The sequence below is a fragment of the Fundulus heteroclitus genome, chromosome 13 (assembly GCF_011125445.2).
Source record: "Fundulus heteroclitus isolate FHET01 chromosome 13, MU-UCD_Fhet_4.1, whole genome shotgun sequence".
NCBI lineage: Eukaryota > Metazoa > Chordata > Actinopteri > Cyprinodontiformes > Fundulidae > Fundulus > Fundulus heteroclitus.
In genome coordinates, this window is record NC_046373.1 from 25,032,590 (window position 1) to 25,060,578 (window position 27,989).

The window sequence follows — 27,989 nt, forward strand, 5'->3', positions numbered from 1 at the left end:
CTAACAACTAGGCCACCATCATAATGCCACATTCTAATTGAAAACCATATGAAAGTTCTATGGGACTATCTATGAATAAAACAATACTTTTTATTATTAAATAAAATTATTGCCTTGCAATAGTACAACTGCACTGCTCATTGTAACTGGTATTCAAAAGAAGCATATTTGATCATGCTTATGTTTTATTTTTAATGTACAATTTGTTTTTGTGGTGCTCTGTCGGGTCTGTAATACTTCACACTGACTGTATGTAGTGAAAGGTTTATAGCCAAAAAGACTATGAATTATTATAAATGAGGAATTTCTAAAAAATAATTAAAAAAAACACATTCAGGTCTATAAACAGAAGACGCCTACCACATAAAACACTGAACATTCACTATCACAAAACTTTACAAAAGCAAAATACTTACTGATTCCTAAAGCCATGTGTGAGTATCTTTCCTTGTTCATTTCAATCACGGTGATATTGCATATGTGCATGAGCCTGGTTTCTACAGCCATCTTCAGTAATGAAGGGGTGCAGAAAATCCACGATTCAGTCAGCTGCATTATAAACACTGTTGGAACCACAACTTAACAGATGTGGAAATGAAAACATAGAATCAGTAGCTAGGTTTTGGCAAATATGATCAATTACTTGAAGAACAAAAGAAAAAAAAAACACAAGTGCTGTTATTGTTTCTGAAATAGGATCTAGAATTAAAAAAAGTGTTCAAAGAGAGATTACAGGAGCAGACGTAGAGATAAAAAAAACAGTATAGTTGGGGGGGGGGGGGAGATTTGATTCAGGGCTGCACGTGTCCTCTAAATACTGGATGTCCATCAGCACATTTTTATGACTACATTAGATACCAATAGACTTTTAGGCAGTAAATCTTATTTCTATTTTAGTGTAACAATACCTTGGAAAATATAGAGCTCATAACTTAATCATACAGCTTTAAAGAGAAATAATCAGGAGAGAAACTCCAGGGTTGTTGCCTCATTTCTTATGCAAACTTTGAACTTCTGAACATGGTGCTTCATCCATTCACATTTTTCCAGAAAGAAAGCAACATCTATTACACAGCTGTTATCAGTGAAAGAAGAAGGTAAATAGTTCAAGTGCTGCATGGAGTTTCCATGTTTTCCCCCTAACATGCATGGCCTCTCTCCTGGTACTCTAGCTTCCTCTCACATGACTCCCAGGTTAATTGGTCGGTTAATTGCTCTTAGGTGGGAATGTTTGTGTGCATGGTTCTTTGTATGGTTCTTTTGAGCAGGTCACCAATCCATGGCAAAACAAAGACACATTGGTGACCTGTTCAGGGCACATTCTTCAACGTATTTGCTGTGTCCCCTCCGCGGCTTGTGCAAAACTGCAATTGGTATTTATGACTTTCATCAAAAATGGCTTTCTACCTGCAGCACTTCAATAATCAAGCTCAGATTGAATGCCGTGCATGGCCTATAGTTGACCTATTGAGAAAATCTACCTGTCATGATCCACAGTTCTTTGTGTTGTGTTCTCATTTGTGTATAGTTGTATTCTCTGTGTCCTCAGTTCCCTGCCTTAAAGATCAGTTGTTTGGCTAATGGTGCTCTTTTGCACATGAACAACCAGTTTTGATTGTCACAGTTAAACTTGTTGATCCACTATGCAGAGGCATTTTTTATAAGGCTAAGTTTACGCACAGCTCTATAGACTGAAGACGTCTGAAGAGGAGACGAAACATTTCAACAAAGAAGAAGCCATCCAGAGAACCTACTCATTTTTTTTCTACCTGGATTATTGAGATGCATCAGGATACTTCCTGTTATGTTGTTCTTCCAGGCTCTGTACTCCACATCTATGCATTTTGGCAATTGAACAAAGAACATTTAAAAGGCTTCTATCTCTTTTAAAGTAAAATAATTTACATAGCATTCCATAGATCATGTGTTCTGCAGCTTTCTGTTGTCTCTGTTGTTTATATAGCCTCACATGCTGCACACACTGCGCCGTACCAAAAATGTGAGTGTTTATGCAGTGGCTGTGTATACTGTGGTCCACACGACACAAACAGCCATTACTTTGACACCATTCTTGTGCTTGCAGTATGTCATCGCCTTCATTTTAAATTTTTCATTCTGTACACTCATACCCACACATTGGGTAAACAGCAATGCCTTCAGATCTGGCTCAAACTGAAACAGATTTTCTTCAGCTCACAAGTCTCTTTCACGCTTTGTTTTCTCTTCTTTCTTTTTTTTTGCCGATGGAAGAGCTTCAGGATTTAGAACAGGACATGTCCTCAAATGTAACTGTTTATGAGGATATGTGTTTGCCCCCTTCACAGTTTTTGAATGTTAATGAGATGAAGAATGTAAAGTGTGTGTTGTAAAAGTTGTAATTGTGTGGTGTCTCTCTAAGACAACTGTAGTCAATATCTAGTGATGTCATAGGTATGTGCCCCTAATGTCTGTGGAGAGTGTAAGATGTGTGTATATCAATGGCTCTCTACCAATGAAGGACAGCCCTGAAGCACTGATCATGGCAGCACCGGAGCAGGCCTTGAGCACCAGAGCAATAGAGGCCCAGATCTACCATACCAGGCAAGATCCCAGGTGCAGGCTATGCAAAAAGGCCCCAGAAACCATGTAGCATCTCACAGCCGGGTGTAAGATACTAGCAGGGAAGGAATACATGGAACGCCATTCTGTATAGTATACAGAAACATCTGTTCAGAATACCAACTGGAGACCCCCAGGTTGCAGTGGGAGTCACCTCCCAAGGTGCTGGAGAATGACAGAGCTAAGATCTTGTTGGACTTCCACATACAAACAGACAAAATGGTAATGGCCAACCAACCGGATATTGTGATCATTGATAAGCAGCAGAGGACAGCCGTTGTGATCGCTGTGGCCATCCTGAGTGATGGAAACATCAGGAACATGATGTAGCCGGGGCACTATGGCCCTGAAGCATGGTGCTGCACACCCTTCCTTGTGCCCATATATGGAAGAGGCTGTGATGGAGCACACCTGGCTGTAATGAGCACTTACATTTAAGAGCAGGTAGCTCACTGAGGAGATCAGATCTGCTTTGGTGCCTGCAGAGGCAGCACCTTTTGAGACTGACTGTCAGAACACCATGGATTAGTTTTACTGCAGAGAAGGTTGACCTGCTACTGTTTCAGCCATTGTTTTAATTACTGTTTCAGCCATTTAAATTATTGTTTCAATCTAGAATCTTTCTTTTTTTATTAATATATTTTAGCCTTACATTAAAGGAGGGGGAGGTTTTATTGCTAAGTCCTCTGTGTGGTTTTAAACTAAGGGACCTATGCTGTCCCTGGGTCCTGAGCTTTTTTTTTTATTTAGATTGAGGAGACTAGGGGAAGGGGAGTTTTTCATGTGTTGTATTCACCAGGGCTTGCGCTGTGAGTGTGTTTTTGTTGTGAGCCACTTGGGTGGATTTAGTAGTATTTTGTCTTTTTTTCTTTATTATTCCTCCCCAAGCAGTCTAGCTTAATTGGGTTTTACCTGATTCTCAGCTATAAGGATTCCAGGGTCAGCATGGACCCCTATTTTTAAGGTGGACCTTTTTTAGACTGAAACTGACTTGCCCACAGGAACTTTAGAATTTTAATAAAATTGTATTTAACTTGCAACAGTGCCTCTGACCATTCTTACAAACTTATCTGTGATCTGGTAAAACGAGGTTATCGGCATATAACCAATGGTGCCCAAGGTCACAATGAGAAACTGGAGAAATACCAAAGGCTATGGGAAGAACTAGAAAGAGCCTGGAAGGTGAAGGTAACAGTGGTGCCTGTGGTCTTTGGAGCACTCGGGGTAGTAACCCCCACTATGGAGAAGTGGCTCCAACAGATACCTGGAGAAACATCAGACATCTCAGTCCAGAAGATCTTGGGAACAGCTAATAGATACTAAGAAGAACCCTCAAGCTCCCAGGCCTCTGGTGGAGGAGCCGAGCTTGAGAAATGGGGAGCCAGCCACCCTGCTCAGGAGTATGAGGGGTGGGTAAGATTTTTTTTTTTTATATATATATGGTCTGATCTCGCATTATGTAGGTCACAATAGATACTTTCAGATCTTGTATGTTTACTTTTCATTGCTATGAAATCATTCTTGTCCATAGAATTGTGAAGCTAATACACAACACTGTAAAAGGGACATAACATCAGCACAGTTGTAAAGGTTTTGAAAATATTCCAAGGGAATAGATCTTATTACTTAATCTAATCCGCTGGAAGTAGCAAAGGGAATCTGTGTGATGTTCAGCTACCGTTGTTAGTCCCTGGTAACACAAGAGGGAAACAAAACAAATGGCAGAAATGGGGTATTGCCAATACTTAATCAGCTGTAAATATACCCTACTGCAGAAATTAGTTACGATGAGCACCAAAGCAGAAAAATGTAGTGGAAGATGAACGTAAGCTCTGCATGTGCAAGCCAAATCCATTGAAATAGCAGGGCATGTAAAGGGTAACTTCTCACACCCTTTATTCCTGCCAGCGTCTGAGCACTAATCGAGTCCTCAGGGGGGAAAAAGTGAGTCATTTGACTGTGTGTAATGTCTTTTTGGAGCACAAAAAAAGGGAAAAGCTTCAGGTAAATCAGCTCCCTGAGAAAGACTGATCTGCTCTGGAAGGCATTGTCGGATAAAATTACAGAATTTTGACTAATGAAATGACTGCAGTATAAAAAAACAACATTTTGAGAACGTTGCATTGACCAAAACACATGGTTAAAAGCCAGATAAAACAGGGCAGAGGGCTAAATTGAAATGTATCGTCCCCATAAAGGTGAAAAAGGGGCATGGTGTTTAAACAAAGCTGACAACTTACCAGTGGAAGAATGTTCAGTGGAAAAGTTATTTTCTGTTTATCCTCACTGCCTAACTATAACGTTTTAATGTTTAGAATCTGTTGCTAACAGACATGAATCCCTGATGCGTTTCTGTGATTGCTTAGGTTGCTACATAACGTAATTCTCACAGTCATCTAATCGCCCCATGCTGTAGAGTTACTTCCTGTCCAATTTAGGTAATCAGCTGCTGGCCAGCTGCTGGCCAGTGGTCTTAACAAGCTTGATATCACTGGGCTGATTCATACGGCAAGGCACAAGGAGCACCATTGAAAGCACTTGATTGGAACAATCATTACATTTTAACATAGCTGAGCATGCTTGCATTAAGTACGGAAATTCATCATCATGAAAGATAATTAAAATGACTCTAACCCACTTCTTAAACATTCATGTATTGATTTCTGCTACGGCTGCACACAACCCTTTCTCCTTCAGATCTTTTCATATGAATCAAAAGAGAAGGGACCTTTTTAAGATATTTAAGAACCATGATGAATCCTTGTTCGTTATCATTTTGAAACAATTTTTTTGAAGCATGCATCTTTGCAAAAGATAACTTCGGGCTACATAACATCTTATACTTACACTGACACGGTCACAAGAGATGTGGATGAAAGGAAGCTACCAGGGTGTTATTGTCAGAATGATTCCCATTCCTCATGTAATTTCTCTTGATTAATCATTGATTAAGAAAAATGAGATGATTGATCACACCAATATTTAAGTATAAAAAAAAATCTCTCTTTACAAGGTATGACAGAAAGCAACTAGACTGTGCTCTCATGCTTTATTCATTGAGTATGGGTCAAAAACTAGACTTCTCAGTGGTAAACATAGGTAAATGACCCAAAGTGGAAGCGTCTGTTTCCTGGTCTCACACGCACCCTGTCAGAATCAGGGACAGAACAACCAAGATGGAGGTGTCACCTTAAATTAGCATTTTTCCAGTTTTATAGGATCCACGCTCTTGTTATTCTGCAGACACAGTCCAGCTTCAACAGATTCTTTTGAGTTTGGCCGACAACACGTGGTAGAATTAGCCTTGGCTTTATCGCATACACATGTTTGCTTTTCTGAAGCGTTTCAGTTATTTCTGAGCAGAGGCCACAATAGCCCCATACAGGAGTCACCAGGTTCATCGTTAAAAAGGTGCCGGTTAAGATGATTCATTCTTAGCCAACGAGGATTCATTTGTCCTCCAACACTAAGTAAAGGGGAATGTTTCTGCATAAGAGATAGTCCTCACACACTGACACCATCCATAGAAAGGCCCAACAGGGACTGTACAGTACTTCCTGTGACAACTTAAGAAGTACACCTTTCTTTGGGTGCTATTGATCATCTTCTACACTGCCATCAGTCTGCTCATCCATCTCTGTTTGGTTCAGTTCATCCACAAAACTAGACAGGTCCATACTGCAATGAACAATTAGAACTAAAAATCAGAGTCAAAGTATGTTTATTAGTCTCCCTTGGGATAAATTTGCCTTGGATACAAGGATCAGCTGTATTGTACTTCTTCCTTAGAACTTCAGAGATGATCACCAGGAACAACCTTCTATCCATTTAAGACCTCTACAGATCCAGGGCCAGTAAAAGAGCAACTAACAAAGCTGTTGACCCAACTCATCCTGGTAACAGGTTATTTAGACTTTTACCCTCAGGTTGGGCCGACAGGGCAAGAAGACAAAAAGCATGTTGATACAAACTAATAATGAACCCTGTGTCTGTTTGTCCAAAGTAGATGGCAAAAGACAGGAGAATGTGAATCTCATGCGTTCATAATTTGCATTCACTCTTTGGTGTAACGGTATTGTTAGGCAACAACTGCAATTTTGCACTTCTATTCAACTTAAAAACATTTTGTTTTGTCACATCGTTCTTTAATCTGCACTTCATCATAGTTTTATAGAAAACAATATCAAAATACTACCACATATGTATTTATCACAAAGGAATATATGTTTTTTTGTACCATTCTACTTATTATTTATACAAAAATGTATATTTTGATCTCTACTAACTTTGATCATTAATTATATTCACATGGCCTTAGATAATGGAATTGTGTCTGTACTTGTCCTGTTAGATCTCAGTGCTGCATTTGATACTGTTGATCACAATATTCTCATACTGTAGGGATTAAGGGAAAAGTATTAGGCTCCTTTGAATCTTATCTAGCTATCTGTTCATGTCAATAATATATGTTCCTCAAACTCTAGGGTCACTTGTGGAGTATCACAGGGTTCAGTCCCGGTGTCAGTATATATATATATATATATATATATATATATATATATATATATATATATATATATATATATATATATATATATATATATATATATATATATACACTCACCGGCCACTTTATTAGGTACTCCATGCTAGTAACGTGTTGGACCCCCTTTTGCCTTCAGAACTGCCTCAATTCTTCGTGGCATAGATTCAACAAGGTGCTGGAAGCATTCCTCAGGGAGTTTGGTCCATATTGACATGATGGCATCACACAGTTGCCGCAGATTTGTCGGCTGCACATCCATGATGCGAAACTCCCGTTCCACCACATCCCAAAGATGCTCTATTGGATTGAGATCTGGTGACTGTGGAGGCCATTTGAGTACAGCTAACTCATTGTCATGTTCAAGAAACCAGTCTGAGATGATTCCAGCTTTATGACATGGCGCATTATCCTGCTGAAAGTAGCCATCAGAAGTTGGGTACATTGTGGTCATAGAGGGATGGACATGGTCAGCAACAATACTCAGGTAGGCTGTGGCGTTGCAACGATGCTCAATTGGTACCAAGGGGCCCAAAGAGTGCCAAGAAAATATTCCCCACACCATGACACCACCACCACCAGCCTGAACTGTTGATAGAAGGCAGGATGGATCCATGCTTTCATGTTGTAGACGCCAAATTCTGACCCTACCATCTGACTGTCGCAGCAGAAATCGAGACTCATCAGACCAGGCAACGTTTTTCCAATCTTCTATTGTCCAATTTCGATGAGCTTGTGCAAATTGTAGCCTCAGTTTCCTGTTCTTAGCTGAAAGGAGTAGCACCCGATGTGGTCTTCTGCTGCTGTAGCCCATCTGCCTCAAAGTTCGACGTACTGTGCGTTCAGAGATGCTCTTCTGCCCACCTTGGTTGTAACGGGTGGTTATTTGAGTCACTGTTGCCCTTCTATCAGCTCGAACCAGTCTGGCCATTCTCCTCTGACCTCTGGCATCAACAAGGCATTTCCGCCCACAGAACTGCCGCTCACTGGATGTTTTTTCTTTTTCGGACCATTCTCTGTAAACCCTAGAGATGGTTGTGCGTGAAAATCCCAGTAGATTAGCAGTTTCTGAAATACTCAGACCAGCCCTTCTGGCACCAACAATCATGCCACGTTCAAAGTCACTCAAATCACCTTTCTTCCCCATACTGATGCTCGGTTTGAACTGCAGGAGATTCTCTTGACCATGTCTACATGCCTAAATGCACTGAGTTGCCGCCATGTGATCGGCTGCTTAGAAATTAAGTGTTAACGAGCAGTTGGACAGGTGTACCTAATAAAGTGGCCGGTGAGTGTATATATGTATGTATGTGTGTATATATATATATATATATATATATATATATATATATATATATATATATATATATATATATATATATATATATATATATATATACAGCTAATAGATACTAAGAAGAACCCTCAATCTCCCAGGCCTCTGGTAGAGGAGCCAAGCTTGAGAAATGGGGAGCCAGCCACCCTGCTCAGGAGTATGAGGGGTGAGTAAGATTTATTTTTATATTTATTTATATATATATATATATATATATATATATATATATATATAGATATATATATATATATATATATATATATATATATATATATATATATATATATGTATATATATATATATATATATATATATATATGTATATATGTATATAGTAAAAAAAAAAAAAAGTACTGACCCCAACACTGAGCCCTGTGATACTCCACAAGTGACCCTAGAGTTTGAGGAACATATATTATTGACATGAACGGATAGATAAGCAAGATCAGCAAGCATAGGATTAATTTCCACTGTTATGCTGATGACATTGAGCTATATTTATCCATATATCCGGATGAATCCAATCAATTACTTCAACTACAGGTATGTCTTCATGACATCAAAATTTGGATGACTTTAAATTTTCTGCTCTTAAATTCTGACTGGCTATAGGTTTTCATCTTAAGACCAGTGTTCTTAGAAAATAAACTTCTTAATCAATCAGGTTTCCAGAGTAAAATTTTTTCACCTACGGGATATTGCCAAAATTAGAAATATTCTGTCCAGGGGTGATGCGGAAAACCAGTCCATGCATTTGTTACTTCAATGCTGTATTATTGTAATTATTTACTATCATGAAGTCCACAAAATGCAGTTAGAAGCCTTCAGCTTATCCAAAATGCTGCAGCAAGAGTTCTGAACAAAATTAAAAAGAGAGATCATATTTCTCCAATTGTAGCATCACTTCATTTGCTTCCTGTTCAATCAAGAATAGAATTTAAAATTCTTATTCTAACATATGAAGCCCTTCATAATCAAGCTCCATCATATATCAGAGCTCTGATTACCCCGTATGTTCCTAACAGAGCACTTCACTCTCAGACTGCAGGTCTGCTGGTGGTTCCTAGAGTCTCTAAAAGTAGAATGGGAGGCAGATCCTTTAGCTATCAGGCTCCTCTCCTATCTGGTCCATGAGCCAGACACCCTGTCTACTTTTAAGACTAATAAAAAAACTTTCCTTTTTGACAGAACTTATAGTTAGAGTGGCTTAGATTTTCCCAAGCTACCTCTATAGTTATGCTGCTATAGGCTTAGGCTGCTGGAGGAGGACAGGGTCTATTTTTCCTCACTCTGCTGAGTTCTCCTAATGTTCTCCAATTGTGCATTATTTGTTATTATTTCACCTTTTAACTTGAGTTAAAAGGTTCTCTCTGTCTTTTTTCTCTTTATAGTAGGTACATCTGGTTCTGTTAGCTGTGACACCATCCAGGGAAGCAGATCATTGGCAAGAGGACTATGTTAGTATAAATGAGTCATCTCCCTCTAATTATTTAAATTTCCACATTCCAAGAACTACAGGACGAGGAGGAGTTGTAGCAACCAACTTTGAGTCTGATTTATTATTTAGTTCCAGGCCAATTAATAACTATAATTCTTTTGAACATTTAACCCTCAGTTTCCCTCATCCAAACTGCAAAGCAATAAAAGCTCTTCTGTTTGTTGTTTTGTATCGTCCACCAGGCCTTACTCTCAGTTTTCAGATCAGTTCTCAGACTTCTTTTCTGATTTAGTGTTAAACACTGAGATGGTTATTATAGTGAAGGATTTCAGCATTCATGTTGACACAGAATGTGTTAACCTTAGCGTAGCCTTTAATACTATCCTAGATTCAATTGGTTTTGCTCAAAATGTGCATAAACCAACACACTCTTGCGTTCATACCTTTGGACCTTGTGCTGACATATGGCATTGATTGTGAATAATTAACAGTATTTCCTCATAACCCTGTCCTATCTGACCATTTTTATTAACCTTTCAGTTTAACTGAGATCTCAATCCCCAAAATAAGGTTTCATTATAGTAGATCTTTATCAGATAATGCTGTACCAAACTTTGAAGAGTCTGTCCCCCTTATAATTTCCTCAGTATTACAGAAATGCCCAGCAGATGACAGCAATGTTGTTTATTCCCATTTACAAATTGACGCCTTTGTTAATGTTGTCACTTCTTCATTGCATTCTGCATTAGACAATGTAGCCCCTTCTAAAAAAGAAGATGATTATTCACAGGAAGCTGGCTCCTTGGTTTAATTTAGAGCTACGTTCTTTGAAGCACAACGTTAGAAAACTGGAGAGAAAATGGTGCTCTACACATCTAGAGGAATCCTACCTGATCTGGAAAAATCATCCACTGTTGTATAAAAAGACCCTTCGCAGAGTTAGAGCATCATATTTTTCATCATTAATAGAGGAGAATAAAAATAATCCTAGGTTTCTCTTTAGTACCATTCCCAAACTTACCCAGAGTCATAGCTCTGTTGATCCATCTATTACCTTAACTCTCAGCAGTAATGACTTTACGGGATTCTTCATAAAAAAAATTGGCATCCTCTCAAACATGATTACCTCATCCTCAATAAGTGAGGTAGCATTGGAGGAATATTTAAAACCTGATCGGTGTTTGAACTGTTTAGCCCCAGTAGAGCTTTCTGAGTTATCTAAAATTTTAGCTTCATCCAAACTTTCAACTTGTATGTTAGACCCAAGTGCTATATAAATAAATTGAATTGAATTTAGAAAAAAAAAACTTTGAAAATGAATTAATTAATTAATCTGCCAATACCCATACCAACATAAAAAGGATTCATGGATCAATGTGTGCTTCTGTGCTTTTGTGTCTCTGCTCTGTCTTCTCTAACCCCCAGTCAGTCGAGGCAGGTGACCATTCATACTGAGCCTGGTTCAGCTGGAGGTTTTCCTTCCTGCTAAAGGAGAGTTTTCCTCTCCACTGACGCTCAGTGTGAGGGATTGCTGCAAAGCCAACGACAATGCAGACGACTGTCCACAGTGGCTCTACGCTGTTTCAGGAGGAGTGAATGCTGCTTGTCAAGACTTGGTGCAATCTCCTAGGTTTCCTTAGATACGAAACCTTTTGACCAATGAATTTGTATGATTTGATTGAGGTTGACTCTCTAAAGTTCCTTGAGATGACATGTGTTGTGAATTGTCACTATATGAAACAATTGAATTGAATTAATGCCCCCACCCCCCATGTTAGCTATGAAGAAGATGAGCCATAAATAAAAATAAGTTATGTCAGCTATAAACAAGTTTAACATAGTTTCTCCAAGATGGGAGCAAACTATCTCGTTGTCACAAGAAAATAGCTTTTCTTTTCTCACATATTTCATGCTGCAGCACTTTCCTGTGTATGTGGTCTGAAAAACAACAGTGCTCATGTTGGCTTTTACTTAGAATAACACTAAATGAATTTGAATCAAACACAAAGGAGCTTTATTTGTTATTTAAAATGTTTTTATTAGACCAATTTGGTTTTGGCTACAAAGAACCGTAAAGAGCAATAAGGCACAATGAACTGATTCTTCTCCTCCCTCAGAGACTTGCAGCCACTGGTCCAAATATAAATTCTGCACCAGATGAAGATTATCTGGTCAGCAGATGAATTGATGGTCGTGGTGGATTTTCAGATTATTGTAAACAAGAAAGTTGAGTTGAGTCGACTTCTTCTTGATCCTGATACATGTTCTCATCAAACAGACTTGCAATCATTTTATGAAAATAAAGTCCCAACCCATCGCGTGTCATAGTTTAGTTTCACTTCCTTTCTGACCAAAACAACAGCGAATGCAGCCAAATGTCTTTTTGTGATGTCAGATCCTGGAGCAGCTCCACTCTTAGGGAGTGTAGGAGCAGGTCTGCTGGAGCTGCATCTAGACCGATTAGCAAACAGGGAAAAACAGAGCAGACTGTCTCTATCTGGGAGCGTCCAGCAGCAGGGGATGGAGACCCCTTAAAAACACATTAAGGATTTTTAGGCACCTTAAAAACATTAGAAAATTCAGATGTTTTCCATCGCAGATCCTCCGCCCAGCGGGGACCTGTGAAGCACATTGAATGACATCAGAAAGAAAAAGAAAGAGAGAAGGAGGAGAAGAGGGAGGACAAATTCTTCAAGTATGAGAAAACTTTACGGCTCTCCTCCTTCCCTCCTCTTCTTTCTTTCCCTCTTTTCTTTCCTTTCTCCTTCTGTCCATCCCCCTCCGCCTGCTGGTCAGTCAGACAGAGAACTCTACAGGAACCAGTAGAGAGGTTTCTGGACCAGGGGGAGAAGAACTCCTCACATCTCTGAGCAGGTAAGATACTTTTTTATTCTTGCTAATAAAATTCCCTTTGCATATGTATTCATTTAATTTAAATAAATACTTCAGCTGGGACAACGTCACAAATTTTCTGCACGTTATATCAATCTGTTATTAGTTAATTTGCTAAATTCTTATTTGGATGAAACAGTTTACCCGATTTTTCGCCATTCCAGTTTTTATTATTTGATCACTTATTTAAAAAAAAGATTTGAAATAAGGAGATTTTCAACATGAGAAAAATTATAAACCATAATAAGTAAGTTAATATATTTTAACATAAATATTTTTCAACAAAATATGCTGGTGGTAACAATGCCATCATAAATCTTGCAATTCTTCCTCAAGGATAGTTTTTGTAATCTTGAATCATATAATCATCTCAGTAATGGTCAATGTTATTTTTGCTTACAGAAATCATTGACCTTTTTTTTTACTTTTCAATACAAAAGCTACTAAAAAAAATCCATAGGAAATGATATTCTAACCTGAACATAAAGACAGATTTAGGTCTGAACTTGTTCCCCTCTTGAGAGCAAACATTATTATAAAACAAGTTTAATCCAGAAGTCTGGTATAAAATCCTACGAAACAAAACAATAAAAACAAAAACAAGGAATGTCCTTTTTTTATTATTCTGAGTTGATGAGGTGAGAAATACAACTTTGCGGTGGGGTTTGTGAGGGTTTTCCTGGTTTTATGTGGTGTTCATGAGTTTGGTCTGCGGAGGTGTTTTTCCTATAGTGCTGTGATGGATTTCCCAGCAGGTGTCTGTCAAGGCTTCAGAAACATTGTTAAACAAGCCTCAGGTTCTGATCAAGAGAAGCGGCTGATCAAAACCATATAATGATCCATGTTAGAAAACTTTACTCAGCACCTGGTGCAGATTTGTTTGTTTTCTTGAGCGTTCCCATGTTAATTGATTTTCCAGATTCAGGTGCATGATAACACTGTGCTTCTGGGGTTCTTCCATAGAAGTATGTTGGATTTGCCAGTAATTGTGAATTAGCTGTAGGACAATAACAAGCATATTTTTTTTTTTTTTTTCGTGGGCAGATAAACAGCCCTCCTTGGCAACAAGCAACATCAAACTAGATGCTGCAGGTTAGATGGGCGTACACAGACGAATAGCTGAAAACTGAAAGAGCATTGCATATTTTATTATCTATTTAATCATTTATTTTACCACTGACTCGCAGTTCCCTTATTATTTGTGGTCTTTTGGTATTTATGGTCAATGTGAACTTAAAAAAAGAAACCAATCGCTGGAATGCATTAAGTAAATCTCTGGATATCTTATTAACCTAAATTATTTTGCTTTAAACTTTAAATTGTCAAATTATCATTTAGTCTTTTTAACAATTTTTTTAAAGTTTGGAATTTTCTAATATTGGAAATGTTTTGGATGTTATTTTTGTAAAACATTAAATACCATGTTGGAGAAATAAAAGCTTTGAGCCTCTGGGCGAATGCTCGGCTAGAAGCAGTTGTGTTTACAAATTACTGCGTCACAAAAAAGTATCAGATGTCTTCTAGTTTCACTTTTGGTCACGCTAAAATATTTCAGATCATAAAACAAATTATTTTTTAGCAGACAAAAATAACCTGGTTAAATACCAAAAGCATTTTTGTATGATGGTTTTATTTATTAAGAGAAAAATGCTTTCAAAACCAAACAGGCCTAATTAGATAAAGTAGTTGCTTCCTTTGCGAAATGGTTAATTTACTGTGATGAATCACATTTTTGAAGCTCAATTTCAATTGCCACCATCTGCAGGCTTAAAGATCCTAAACTACAACACATCTTGCCCTGCTTTTAATAAAATTCAGTAACAAATGGTAAGGTCATTGGTACATTCGTATCACCCTGGATAGGGTTCCATAGCTATTTCTAAGGCTTTAGGACATCAGCGAATCACAATGGGAGCCATTATCCACAAACGGAGAAAGTATGGAGCAGTGGGGATCCTTCCCAGGAGGGGCCTGCCAACCAGATTTACTCCAAGAGCGCACCAACAATTACCACACAGTTACATTACAGTTAAAAACCGAGATGTAGAACGATGAAGAAGAGTCTCACTGTACCAACTCTAAATTGATTGAGATTTACAACATGATGTAGGTAGTATTCAGCAGGTTAAGTTTTAAGAAACAAAACTAAGTTACTGGCAAGCAACCAGCCCTTTAACTTGAACCCAGGACCTTTCCAGTATATCTTTGTTTTCGCAACAACATAATGTACAAGGGTGGAGGCCTCCGGGTCCAGTTGTCCCCATATTACAATTGCTGTAACTGTGACCATAACTCAGACCCCTGGGAACAATAAGTGGCCATCAGAGCTCTAACAATGGGTTGGTAGCCTGATGGTCCTCCTTCGGCATTTGAATGACCAGTTTTGAATGTCACACTTAAACCATTTGATCCTCTATGCAAAGATACAGCCTATAAGGCTGAGTTTACCTACAACTCTTCAGACTACAAAAGTCTCTTGGAGAAGAGTCAAAACGTTTCAACAGAAATTAACCCCTCCAGAGGACCTACTCAATTTCTTCATTTTTTTTTTAACATAGCGTAAAGTGTACTGTGGCTTTGAGTTCCTGGTTTGTGCATTGACCGACCTCTTTCCAAACTTTGGAAATGAACCAGAGTCTGACAGGATTTCTAGGGGTATGCCACGTCAGAAAACATGTTTCACAAGGAGACGTGCTGTTTCAGCAGACATAAGGTGCTTTCTCAGCTAGACTAGATGGCGAGCCTTGGAGAAGCAGTCGATTGTGCTGCAAATGGTGAGTTCCTTTTGTGATGGTAAGCCGGTAACAAAGTCCATGGTTCGACTTATCCCGGGATGACCGGAGAACCTGTCTGTGTGAGCCCAGTGGGTGAGCTGAGAGTGAACAGAAGGGTGTATGATTAGGGAGACCCGTACCAGAGTCAGGATCAGAACATTGAGGTTGGAGGACATGATCATGGATCTCCCGTGTAAAAGCCCTCACAACACAAGAAGGTGCAACTATAGTGTTGTTTGGAGAAACCTTTGTGGACAAGGCGTCAGGTTGGGAGTTTTTGGAACCTTCATAATAAATGATGAAATTGAATTGAGAGAAGAAAAGAGACCATCGGGACTGTCGTGGATTAAGGTGCTTAGCCTCCTGGAGATAAAATACATTATTATGGCTGCAGTCAAACTTTATAATCTCGACTGCTCCCAACAGATATAACTGTTTCCACTATTCCAAGATGCTAAGGTAACTTGCACACGCCTTAACTAGGGATGCTGATGCACTATTATGCATATTGCTTATTCTATTATCGTGTGTTATGTTAAATAGGCCGGAGGTGTTTTTTGTTGTTTTTTTCCCCACATTTCAAATATTTTCCACTGTGCAATACTTACTCCGGTATTTACTTTTATCTTCTATTCTTGGTGTTTCTTTAGAGCTAACTTTCGACTAGACTGGTTAGTTCTCTCCTTTTTCTTCTTCCCTTCTTTGTTTCATTGCTAGTAATGGTGTAACTCTCCGTGTGCATGCCTCTGTCACACCCAAACTTCCCCATTGCAGGACAGTAAAGTAATTCTTATCTTATCTTATCTTATCTTATCTTATCTTATCTTATCTTATGGTCGGTCCAGAAAACCATGGGACGTTCTGCCCCTTAGTGTCAGGTCCTCAAAAGCTTAACGGCCGGTTACTCCTGGTCACCCACATAATGTTCTCTGATGTACAGAGGCAGCAGCAGAAGAAAGCGTACGGGTGAAGCTTGTTATCCTTTTCAGAAATTTTGTGAGAGGACTACTGCGACAGTCTGATGCGTTGACCTCCGAGATGGATTGTTTTTCAGAGCGAAACAAAAGGTCAGAAGTTAGACTGGTCTCCTTAACAGCCTCTGAAGGCTAAACTGAGTGGAAAAGCAGCAATCCTTACAACTTTTCCATTGTTGAGACAAAGGGGCTGTAAGAGCTGCTGGAAATGCCAAGAAGAGAAATTTAAGAAGATGGTGGGCACCAGCTCACCTAAATCTGACAGTTAAAGATGGAAATTTATAGCCCGCCTCGTTGATCGTGTTAACAGTCCAGCCTGCCGCTGGTTCTTCACTGGTGTGTCTTTGTTTTCTTGGACATTTTAAGTCTCTTGATACCAGTCAGTCTGAATTAGACAACCTGCCCAAAGCCTGTCTGTGTATTTCAAAGCGAAATATCATAGTGCATGAGTAAAACTGAAACGCAGCCGAAACAATAAAAACTAACAGCTATTAAGTGAAAATCTGGCTAACATCTTTGATGTGAATCCCCTGAATTCACATTCATTTGCAAAATTTCCCACCACATACCTTTTATTGTTGATTGTAATAATAACTTTCCACAGAATGATACAAAAAAAATCTGCCTGACTAGTTAAAAGATATTAATGACTATGTGTATGTTGTCCCCTAATTTGAATTTATTGCCCCACGCGCAGAAAAAAATGACGTTATGTTCTTGCGAACTCCCGGCAGCTGCTTTCTCCATTCAGAGCCGCTGCGGAACGTTGCTTTGAACAGTCGATCTGTCAGATATTAACCAGCTTTGGTTGTTAAACCTTACGGGGGAGACCCAGGCAGCTATATAATTTAAGGTCTGACTCACATTAGGATGTGTCCAGCTACTGTTTTTGTGTTATCAGCAATGTTACGGGAAAATGTAGGTGGTAGGATACATTTGCTTTTTGATTATAAAACAGCGTGCCTAAGAGAAATGGAAGAAATCTAGAACGTGGAAAATGTAACTTTTTACTCACTTTAAAAATCTGAAACTGGTCACAGAGTCTTCCAGTTGTTGGTTAGCAGCAGGAAAGTCTAGGGTTTGAATCCCTGCCTGGAATCTATCAGCATGGAGTTTGGATATTCTCCTGTTTATACATGGGTTCCCTCTGGATACTCCTGCTTCCTCCCACAACCCAGTATAATATATACATGTTATGTTATTTGGTCTTTTTAAAATGCTCCTAGGTATGACTGTTTGCATGCAAGGTTGTCTGTCCTACGTTTCGTATTGTTGCCTTGTGATGAGCAGGAAACTGTAGCAATGGGTACTCCATCCATCCATCCATCCATCCATCCATCCATCCATCCATCCATCCATCCATCCATCCATCCATCCATCCATCCATCAAGTTAGGAGCTATTTACTGTTGTTGTTTAACCCTAAATGAGAGATGTGAGCATTTCAATTTCACCATTTTGATAAAATTGGTACGCACTTAAGTAAAGGATGGTTTTCTCAACATTAACATCAACTGATTTTATTGCTGAAATGGTCAGTTATTGTTGAAATGTTGCTTTTAGAATGTATAATTTCATTTGAAACTCATTAAAAAGCATAGAGGTGATATTCCACAGAGAAACGAACCATTGACAAGTGCAAAATGTAGATCATTATATAACTGAAACAGACAGAAAACAGGTTTTTGAACAATAAATACATAAAAAACAAATAGATAAATTGGAGAAAATATATATTCAGTAAGATTGAGAAATATAAATACTTGCAGCATGAAAAGGTTAGAAAATTAATTATCTGAGTAAAGGATAAGCAGTTCTGCAGCTGCCATGCTTTTTCAACACTACTCTGAGAAGTTGTATTTAAAGACTATGTATAACGTTAAGAAGAAGAGTAGAAATTAGTGTACATTTTTCAAACCAAGCTCATTTTTAATTCTAAGTTTAAGTGTAAGGGATTTTGTAATTTAGCAACTGGACTGAATTTTTGTTCTTTCCTTTTTATAGTGACTTTAATCAAGTCATGTTGTTCTGATATAAAAACCAACAAGTTAAGTCAAATTATGGCTTTTCTCAAAAAAAGTTTTGAATATATGTCAGGTAGTGATGCACCACTCGATCAACTACTGATTCCTTATTTAACCTTCATTTAACCAGGTGAAAACCTCATTGAGAATAACATTTATTTTTCTTGAGAGACCTGATTGAATAATATTTGAATCTCCGCTTGGTCAATTGTAAGCCGGGATCAACAGGTCAAGTATATAAGGAAATCTGTCTGTTGTTGCCTAAATAAAGTAAATTCACTGATGCCACTCAGAGGGTAGGAATAAATGCTTTAATGCATGAAAGGGGATAATCTTGTAATTCCTTTACATTTTATTAGATTTTAAACTACTACCTCTCTTAAGGTACCTGAAGCTTTTATTGTTAAATTTGTCATATTCAATTGCAAACCTTGGACAAAGTTCACATCTACGAGTTTGTTTGCCTTGTTTTTACCAGAGAGAAAATATCTAATCACTGATTCAGACCCAGAATTGTTTCACAAAAACAGTTCAGTCCTTATTATTTTAATACCTTAAAGCTTGATAACCCCCAAAATCTGCTTAATGAGGGAAAATACAAAGACAAGAACTAAGAAAGAATTTGTTTTAAACATCGTTTTTGTGGGAGGGGAAATATAACAAGATTTCTACATTTATTAAAGGTTTTTATAACTATAGGCTTTTTCTTATGTAGTCCTTTAAGGTTTACACAATATAGTTTTGGTAATTATAAATGTAGGGCAATTCAGAAATTTTAAAATGGAAACTTTGTCATCAAATCTTGTAAAAAAAAAAAAAAAAGGATGTAAAATGACTCAAATAACCACCAGCTGTGAAAAAGTCCGCCATAAATGCTCGGCTTCGGTCTGCTGCATCCTGCACGTATGTGTAGACTAGGTGTAGGGTAACAGAGTCTCTTTCACACAAATTTACAGTTTTCTTGGGGTTCATTGGCCGACATGCAACACTGACAGGCCCATAAACAGCAAATGGTCCCCATTTGTGCTAATCGTATCCAAGTCTGCTGAGCTAACATGAAATTTAAGGTGAGCTTTAATGTGGGATGCCGGTTCTCTTTCAGGTGGAAAGTTCTTGGAGTCGAGAAGAGGAAGGACGTCATCACCTATGAAGAGTCTGACTGAGACAAAGTGACAGCAGCTCAGAGATCCCTATCCTGCAGAAAATGAAAATCTGAAAGTGTTAGAAAAAATATATATAGATATAAGGTCCAGTCAAAGGTCAATCAAAGTGCCCAGTTTTCCCGAACCATCAAACAGCTTTCCTTTCCCTTTCCCTCCCACCAACCTTTGGAATGGATTCCGGTCTGTTCCAAGTCATGCTTCCCCTCATCCCCTCCTTCATTCTTGTGCTTCTGGCTGGACCAGCGATGCTGACCCCATCAACCATCAGGGAGTTACAGGTCAGAGATCAGAGGACACCAAGGGCAGCTGAGCAGGACTCTATCAAGGTGATTCAACCTACCTTTGGTCAACCCATCAAAGGTCAAAGAACAAAAGCACAAAAGTAATTGAAATAGATTAAAACTTAAGGATGAATTGGGTTTCAGCATCGGACGTACATTAGTTAACCAGGTTTAACTGCAACTGCATATTTAGTAGAGTTGACCTGTGGTTTGGTTGCAATGATGTGCCAAATTGCCTGTGATGTGTAGATAAAGTCTGTTAAAAGAAGAACTCACCCTCCGAAGCAAAGATGACTTTTTGTCCTCTAGATCACCATGCTAAGGCTTGCTTCTTTAAGAGGGAGAATGCAACACATAATTAGGACATTAATCTTTAGGGTGTCCAAATATACTTCAGAGAGATGCATTGAAGATGAGGCATGCGGGCAAAAATCAAAATAAGGATGCTGTCTTAGTCATAACTATAGATTTTTTTTTTGAATTCCCTGCCAAGATGTAAAAGATTCTTAATATAAACATAAAGTAGGAATGTTCCGCTTTTGGATGGACTCCATAAACAAAGTTTAATGTCTTGCCTTCTCTGTTGCTGTTGTTGTTGCAGGTAGTGATCTCAGAGGGATGTTCCTCTCAGGGGGATTCATCTGATATGAGCCAAGGAGGTAATACTTATTGATTTGGCAAGACACATTAATCAGCTATATGTTTTACTGCTATGAAAACTGTAGAAATACTTAACGGGTGGAAGAACAGATTTATTTTTTAAATTCCCCTTCAAAATATCAATATTTTTTTCTTTCTGTCCTTGTGACAGTTATGTTTGAGTTGCCTACATTTTTATCCTCAGGTAAAGAAATTGATCTGGCACCCGGCTCTCCTCTGGTGCTGACCCATAAGATCAAACTGGTTCCATCAGGGTCAGGTTCTGGGTCTTGTGGCTGTGATGCAGACTTCGCTGCCCTGCGGGAGCGGTTAGAAAGTCTGGAGCGGGAGATGTCTGACCTTCGGGGGAAGTGCGGAGAAACAGGAGGAAGCTGCTGCACCTCTGAGAGCAAAGGTAAATAATAATGTATTTTTTTCTAAGACAAGGCTCATGTTATGAGTCTTGGGTACTATGTTTTGTTTTTCACTTGTGTCTGTTGACTCATCATCTCTCTGTGGGTAGTTAGTTTATTCCTGTGTACTTATCCCCCTGTGTATTCAAGTTTATTCCCATTGGTTAGTATGTATCCCTTTCTCTTGATTAGGTGTTTCCTTGTGTCTATCTTCAGCTCCTCTATAGTAATTAGTTTAGCTTATCTTAAGCCTCAGCTGCTCTATATTATCTCATGATTACTACACCAGGTTCCAATGTCATTCTCCACACCTCCCTCAGTATGCTCTCTGTTGGTCTTTGTTCCTGGCTGGATCCTTCTGTTACCATGTTGTCACTTTGCTTGTTTTTTGCCCACGTTATGCCTTGTTTTCTCCATCCATGATCTATCTTCTGTTCTCCTCGTGCTGTGCTGTACGTTTTTGCCTTTTGTTATATCTAAAATCCCACAATTCATCATGCCACAACCTAGGTCCCGTCTACACTTTAGTCCAACTTCCAAACCCACAAACCTAGACAGGTCAAGCTTTAATTTCGAGTCTCAGTGCAACTTTCTATTAAAGAAAAAAAAACATTAGACTGGGCATTATGCTGTATACAAATTAACATTTACAGAACAAAGTGTTTTAACATAAACTTCATATTTTCATAAAATTAATAGATATCCCTGAGAGAATCTATAAATCCTCAGGGCTTTTCTCCCTTTTTGAATTGAACTCAAAAAGGATAATGACCTGCTGAAAACTCTCCATGCAAACACTGAAGCTGCCAAAACCCGTCTCTGAGCAACAAACTTTTCCATCTGACTATCAAAATAAAATTAAGTCCAAAGATTATACAAAGACTGAAAGCTAGTTCTATACAAATCTTTTTCAGCATCATCATTGTTATCATTACATAAATAAACAGTTTGGAGGGTTTTGTTGTTGATAGAGAAGCTCTTCACACGTAACACTAACATTAGTACTCCAGCTATGTGAGCATATTAAAGTGCGTGCTGAAATAAATCCACTTCTTTCATGTATGTCTATTAAAATTAAAATGTTTAAATCACACTTGATTTGCGTTGCCACGCTGGATTTATATACTCATGATACTCATGATCCCTCTATATAAATAAATATAGCAGGGTTTCAGATGCTCTTTGCCTGAACTCAGAGGATAGTGTGTTCTCTTACCTCGATTCCTTTGTATTTGTGTTCCTGTTGTTTTTATTTTTATTACCTCAGCCCAAGACAAACACAATTTCTTAATTTGCATGTCTAATAGGGGGAAGAGCCCCATGATGCCCTGTGCAAGCACAGTGAGAAAATATGGCTGTGTATCTTCTGCTGCCTGTTAATTAATGAAGCTCAAGATCTGATCAAGAGTTGGTGCTACATCAAGGGACTCTTTCACCAGGGGCTTGTGTGTGTGTGTGTGTTATTTTTTTTAGAAGAATAGGACCTATATATATATATATATATATATATATATATATATATATATATATATATATATATATATATATATATATATATATATATATACACACACACACACACACAGACACAGAATATATATACACAGAATACTGGCAAACACTTTAGGTTAATCCTCTTGATGCGCCCTGAAATTGAGGCCAGCTCACCAATGTTTGTATAAATAATAAATATCTGAAGTAGCTGTGCACATGCCCAGCACATTATCAGTAACAGCTGTGGGGCACAAATGCTATGGCCCCCCAGTTCGGATCATCCAATAAAAATACTAGATGGGGGGTGGATTGTGGGGAGGTTCGTGAATTGGCAATTTGCGCTGGGACTGTGAACACGGGGACCTCCGCACGGCCTCCCCTGACGTAGCTGCTTCTTGTGAGGGCCTGCTCTCAGCTTGATCTGTCGCAGGAAACCGCTCCACACAGAGTTGCCTCTGCTTTCTTCACTCAGGTTGCTTGACCCTGCAGATGCTTGTGAGTCTTTGAACCCCATGTGCCCCCCAGTGTAGAACTCCTCTCTCCTCAAGGGTCCACAGGGAAAAAAGGACATAAATCCAAGGGGGCTTGCTACATAGTAGTGTTGTATGCTGTATGTTGTATCAGGTTGTATGCATCACAGAAAAATGTGTTGCTGCAAACAGGTGTTGAGTTTTTGGGCCCCACTTAAACAAACATTTGAGTGGTGTCTCTGGCATAAGTTATGTGATAGGATAGGGGTATAAAAGGAGGGGCTTAATGCAATAACCTCCACCGACTCAGCCTTAGTTTTGAAGTTAAGACTTTTTTTAAGAGGTTTGCACTAAAATCTGAATAATATTGGTAAGAATGTGTCCAATCTCGCAAAGGCAGAAATATGCACCAGATAAAGCATGTATGTGCCTGGCTTTAAGTCCTCGAAATCAGCTTGTACATTTTTACATTGTCATAATTTCCATACATATGTTAATAATATGGCCAGCTTCACCTCTCAGGGCTTAAATGAAAATATTATAGTATTTAAAAACTTAGAGCTTGGTGTTTTATTGGAAAGGTGACAGGATTTAAAATCATGTTGTGTTATCCAAAGATTTTATGTTTTATAGTAATGAAATGTCTTTTTTTTTTACTTTGAATTATCTTTAAATAAAAACAAAGTATAAGTATTGGGAGAAAAAAAAGTGGTGATCAGAATTATTATTGCAAAGATATAAAAAATAATAATTTCAATTATCTTGACTAGAAAAGCCCTTGACAAGGATAGGCCATCGTGATGAAGAAGATTATTTAATCAACACAATACAAGCAACAGTGGATAGTCACTGAATGGTCATCCAGGAGGAGTGAATGCTGCAGTGATTAGATACAATCTGCTGGGTTTCCTTAGAAAACCTTTTAACCAATTTGAATAATAAAGTTTACTTGAATGGATTGTTTGATAACTAAGGTCAATTAAGAGTATATGTAATCGACTTGGAAACTCTGTATGATTGGATTGAATTTATTTATTATTATTTATTTAATCTTTTTTTGTTTTGTTTTTTTACAGTGTGCCTTAAAAAGACATTTGTTATGATCTGGTGCTATATAAATAAACGAAGTTGAATTGAATTAGTGGTTAGCTCTTTGGCTTACAAAATTAAGAAATGTACCCTGACAAAAATACACAATTTCAGTAACATCTGAATCTTTGATGCTGCCTTCAAAAACCAAGTCAAACAAACTTTATTTATAAGCACTTTAAAAACAACCCAACTGACCAAAGTGCTGAACACATTTCATAAATAAGCAGTAAAACACAAAGAAGAAAATACAAAAAGATGTTACAAAGCAACTTGAACAAATAAAATATGCTGTCAAAAGCCAGTGGGAAAAAAAAGACGAGTTTTCAGAGCAGGTTTAAAAAATACACAGTGAAGCAGCCTGTGTAATGTTCACTGGGAGAATAATTTCACTGCCAAAGAAAAATCTCTGTACACTGCGATTTGGCAGTGTCCTCTGCACATTCAGGAGAAACTGGTACACTGAGCTGAGTGAACTGGAGGGGCAATGTAATTGTAAAAGCTCAGCGAGGTAAGGCGGGGCAAGACCATTCAAAGATTTTATAACAAATGATTGAACCTTAAAATTAACCCTGAAATGAACAGGCAGCCAGCCCAGCAAGGCTGGAGTTATGTGCTATCCCTTTCATGTACCAGTTAAAAGACGTGCGGCTGCATTCTGCACCAGCTGAAGACATGACAGGGATGTTTGTGACACACATATGTTATACAGATAGTATGCAGAGTGAGAGAACTAGGTCTCAATGTCCTCCAGCAGCCTAAGCCAATAGCAGAAAAACTACAGAGATAACTCAGGATAACCTAAGTCTCTCTAACTAGAAGCTTTGTCAAAAAGGAAAGTTTGAAGCCTAGTCTTGAATGTAGACAGGGTGTCTGCCTCACAGACCAGAACTAAGAGTTGATTCCACAGGAGAGGAGCCTGATAACTGAAAGCTCTGCCTCCCATTCTACTTATAGTGGCACACTTGTGTCTTCTAAAAATGTAGCCCAAGGGAAGCAGGCACATCATAAAAAGTAGAGACCCCAAAGCTGAGCCCTGTGGAACCCCACAGGAAAGGACAACAGAGGAAGATTGCCCATGTTGACACAGAATGTGTCAGCTAGAACCTGAACCAGTCGATGGCAGTGCCTCAAACTCCTAGAAAATGCCACTGTCACTGGATTATGACAGTTTCCTTGACATAAAGAAGAAAATATTGTTTTCTAAGTAAGACATCCCAAACGCTAAAACAGTGTGGTATAACATTAATATTGTTCCTTCTAGAATACTGTAGTCTGTTACAGACATTACAAAAGGCTTGGGGTATGCTCCTGAACAACTTAAACTGGTTATTTTTATTTTACGTAACTATAAAATTCAACAGTTGCTGAAAAATTAGCAATATAAGATGAGGGCAGTGAAAGCAAAACAATGACAGAAAAAAAAAAAAAAAGTTAACCGCTTTCTTTCTCCCCTTCATGCATTTCTGTGTGTAACGGTTACCGCTGGTGAACCCAAAATTCAGCTGGACAGAATTATGAAAAAAAAAAGGGTTTTATTGAAAAAGCCAATGTGTCTTTTCGTCTTCTTTTTCTACAAACTAAGATGTTATTGACAACACAACCTGGATTGTTTTGTAGCCCAGTCCTGCGTCAAGAATGGACTGATCCAGCACAGGTTTGATTTAGCACAAGAGGCTTTGACCCTGAATAATGGTCTACAATCTCAATCTACAAAATGGGTTAAAGCATCAGAGGTCAAATATTAAGGCTACCAAAATACTGTCTGAAAATATAAACCATAATTAAGTAATATGTTCTGAATTATTCTGGATAATTTTGTGATCTAGGTTTAAAATCAAATGATATTTGGTCAAAGTTAATCACTCTATCCATTTTCTATTTTAATAGTAGAGTGTCTATCATAGAGAAGATAAAGCCTGCTGTAAACACCTGCAGCTGAATTTAATGGCCACATTTTTACTGAAACTTGTGACTAATTATATACTAAACTGCCAGCAACTAAGCTAATAGAGCCCAGTTTATTACCCACTTTGCTTGACGTTCTCTGAGAAGGAAAAAAAAAAAATATTTGGTTAAAGTTTATGTTTGATTTAGTTGTCAGGAAAAGGGTGTAAGTAAATGTAACATGAAGTTATGGAAAAATAAGCAGAAATGTTACTGGGTTTGTGAGTGTGTATGTGCGTTACCCCTCAGCTCTTTGCCCACCGGGATTTCAATCTCCTGCCAGGCCGCTGGAGTCCCTCTGACGTGAGTTTCAACAGCAGATATGCACACATAAGGGACTCATCACACAAAACGAGGTGGCTTTATACAGCCAAATTCAAGAAAATTAGACCTCGCCCTCAACCAGTGACGGACTGGGATTAAAAAACGGCCCTGGCATTTTCACCAAACAGCGGCCCACATGGGGACGCGCACGCACGCGCGTGCATGTGCCCGCAACACACAGATATAACTTCACATGCACGGAAATAACACGCAAGTTTGTAGCCCCATTGGTGTTGAACTCTAACTTTAATGTGCATAAAAACTGAAGCAAGAGGCATTTGACTTATTAGTGGGCAGAGAGATAATGTAGGCCTACAATGAACAGGGTGAAAGGCAAGGCAAAAGGCAAGGCAAATTTATTTATATAGCACAATTCAGTACAGAGACAATGCAAAGTGCTTTACATGATTAAAATATAGGAAAATAAAACAGAATAAAAGCAAGTAGGGATAGTGTAGAAACAAAAAAGAACATTTGAAAACAGTAAAACATTTTAACTTGAACATTCAAAGGCAATTCTAAACAAATGTGTTTTTAATCTCGATTTAAAGGAACTCAGGCTTTCAGCACTTTTACAGTTTTCTGGAGGTTTGTTCCAGATAAGTGGAGCATAGGAACTGAATGCTGCTTCTCCTTGTTTAGTTCTGGTTCTGGTTCTGCAGAGCAGACTGGAGCCAGAAGACCTGAGTGGTCTGGAGGGTTGATACACTGATAACAAGTCTGTGATGTATTTAGGTGCTAAGCCATTCAGGGATTTATAGACTAACAGAAGTATTTTAAAGTCTATTCTCTGAGATACAGGGAGCCAGTGTAAGGACTTTAGAACTGGGGTGATGTTCTCTACTTTCTTAGTCTTAGTGAGAACGCGGGCAGCAGTGTTCTGGATCATCTGCAGCTGTCTGATCCACTTTTTAGGCAGACCTGTGAAAACACCGTTGCAGCAATCAATTCGACTAAAAATAAACGCATGGATTAGTTTTTCCAGATCCTGCTGAGACATCAGTCCTTTAATCCTGGAAATGTTCCTCAGGTGATAAAAAGCCGACCTTGTAATTGTCTTTAGATGCTTTTGAAGGTTCAGGTTTTGAAAGGGGCCACACACACCCGACGATCATGCCACCTCGTGATTGGCCGGCCCAAACGGCCCACGAGGGCCCGCGGCCCTTTTGGCATCTGCCCAAATGCCAGACCGTCCAGTCTGTCACTGCCCTCAACCAAGTAAAATCCTGAAACAGAAAAACATTGTTTCATTCCACTTGCTACAAGAGACACTTTAACTAATTTTCATCAAAACACCACAGTGAAGCTAAATATTTAGCTGGTAATGACTTAACGGCTTTTTTGCTCCGTTGGTAAGGCAAGACTTAAATAAAAATGAAAAATAAACACTGGTCTTTATGTGTCATAAATGTAAGAAAGTATTTTAAGAATTTTAGATTGCAATTTAAAGTAAGATATTTACTGTAAAATCTATACCTGTCCTGTGGAAGTGAAAAATCTGTGGGGTTTCACAGCAACAACGGACCAATGAGTAAATGGCTGGTCTCTGTGAAAGGCATTGAGTATGTGTTGTTCCGATTTTAACCATTAG

The 27,989-nt window shown here is 38.5% G+C and overlaps 1 protein-coding gene across 2 annotated transcripts in view; it reads left to right on the plus strand.

The window, feature by feature from the left end:
- The first annotated feature begins 12,674 nt into the window (after nucleotides 1-12,674).
- The window catches only part of LOC105915855 (tenascin), a 51,360-nt gene continuing 36,045 nt past the window's right edge, over nucleotides 12,675-27,989 (plus strand). Inside the window, exons 1-4 of one of the 2 annotated variants that reach the window (XM_036145477.1) lie at nucleotides 12,675-12,789; nucleotides 19,681-20,067; nucleotides 20,624-20,681; nucleotides 20,867-21,076. In XM_036145477.1, coding sequence (XP_036001370.1) covers nucleotides 19,912-20,067; nucleotides 20,624-20,681; nucleotides 20,867-21,076 — 424 coding nt within the window. In that variant the 5' untranslated portion in view covers nucleotides 12,675-12,789; nucleotides 19,681-19,911. The remainder of the gene's footprint in view (nucleotides 12,790-19,680; nucleotides 20,068-20,623; nucleotides 20,682-20,866; nucleotides 21,077-27,989) is intronic. The other variant, XM_036145478.1, reaches the window with a different exon arrangement.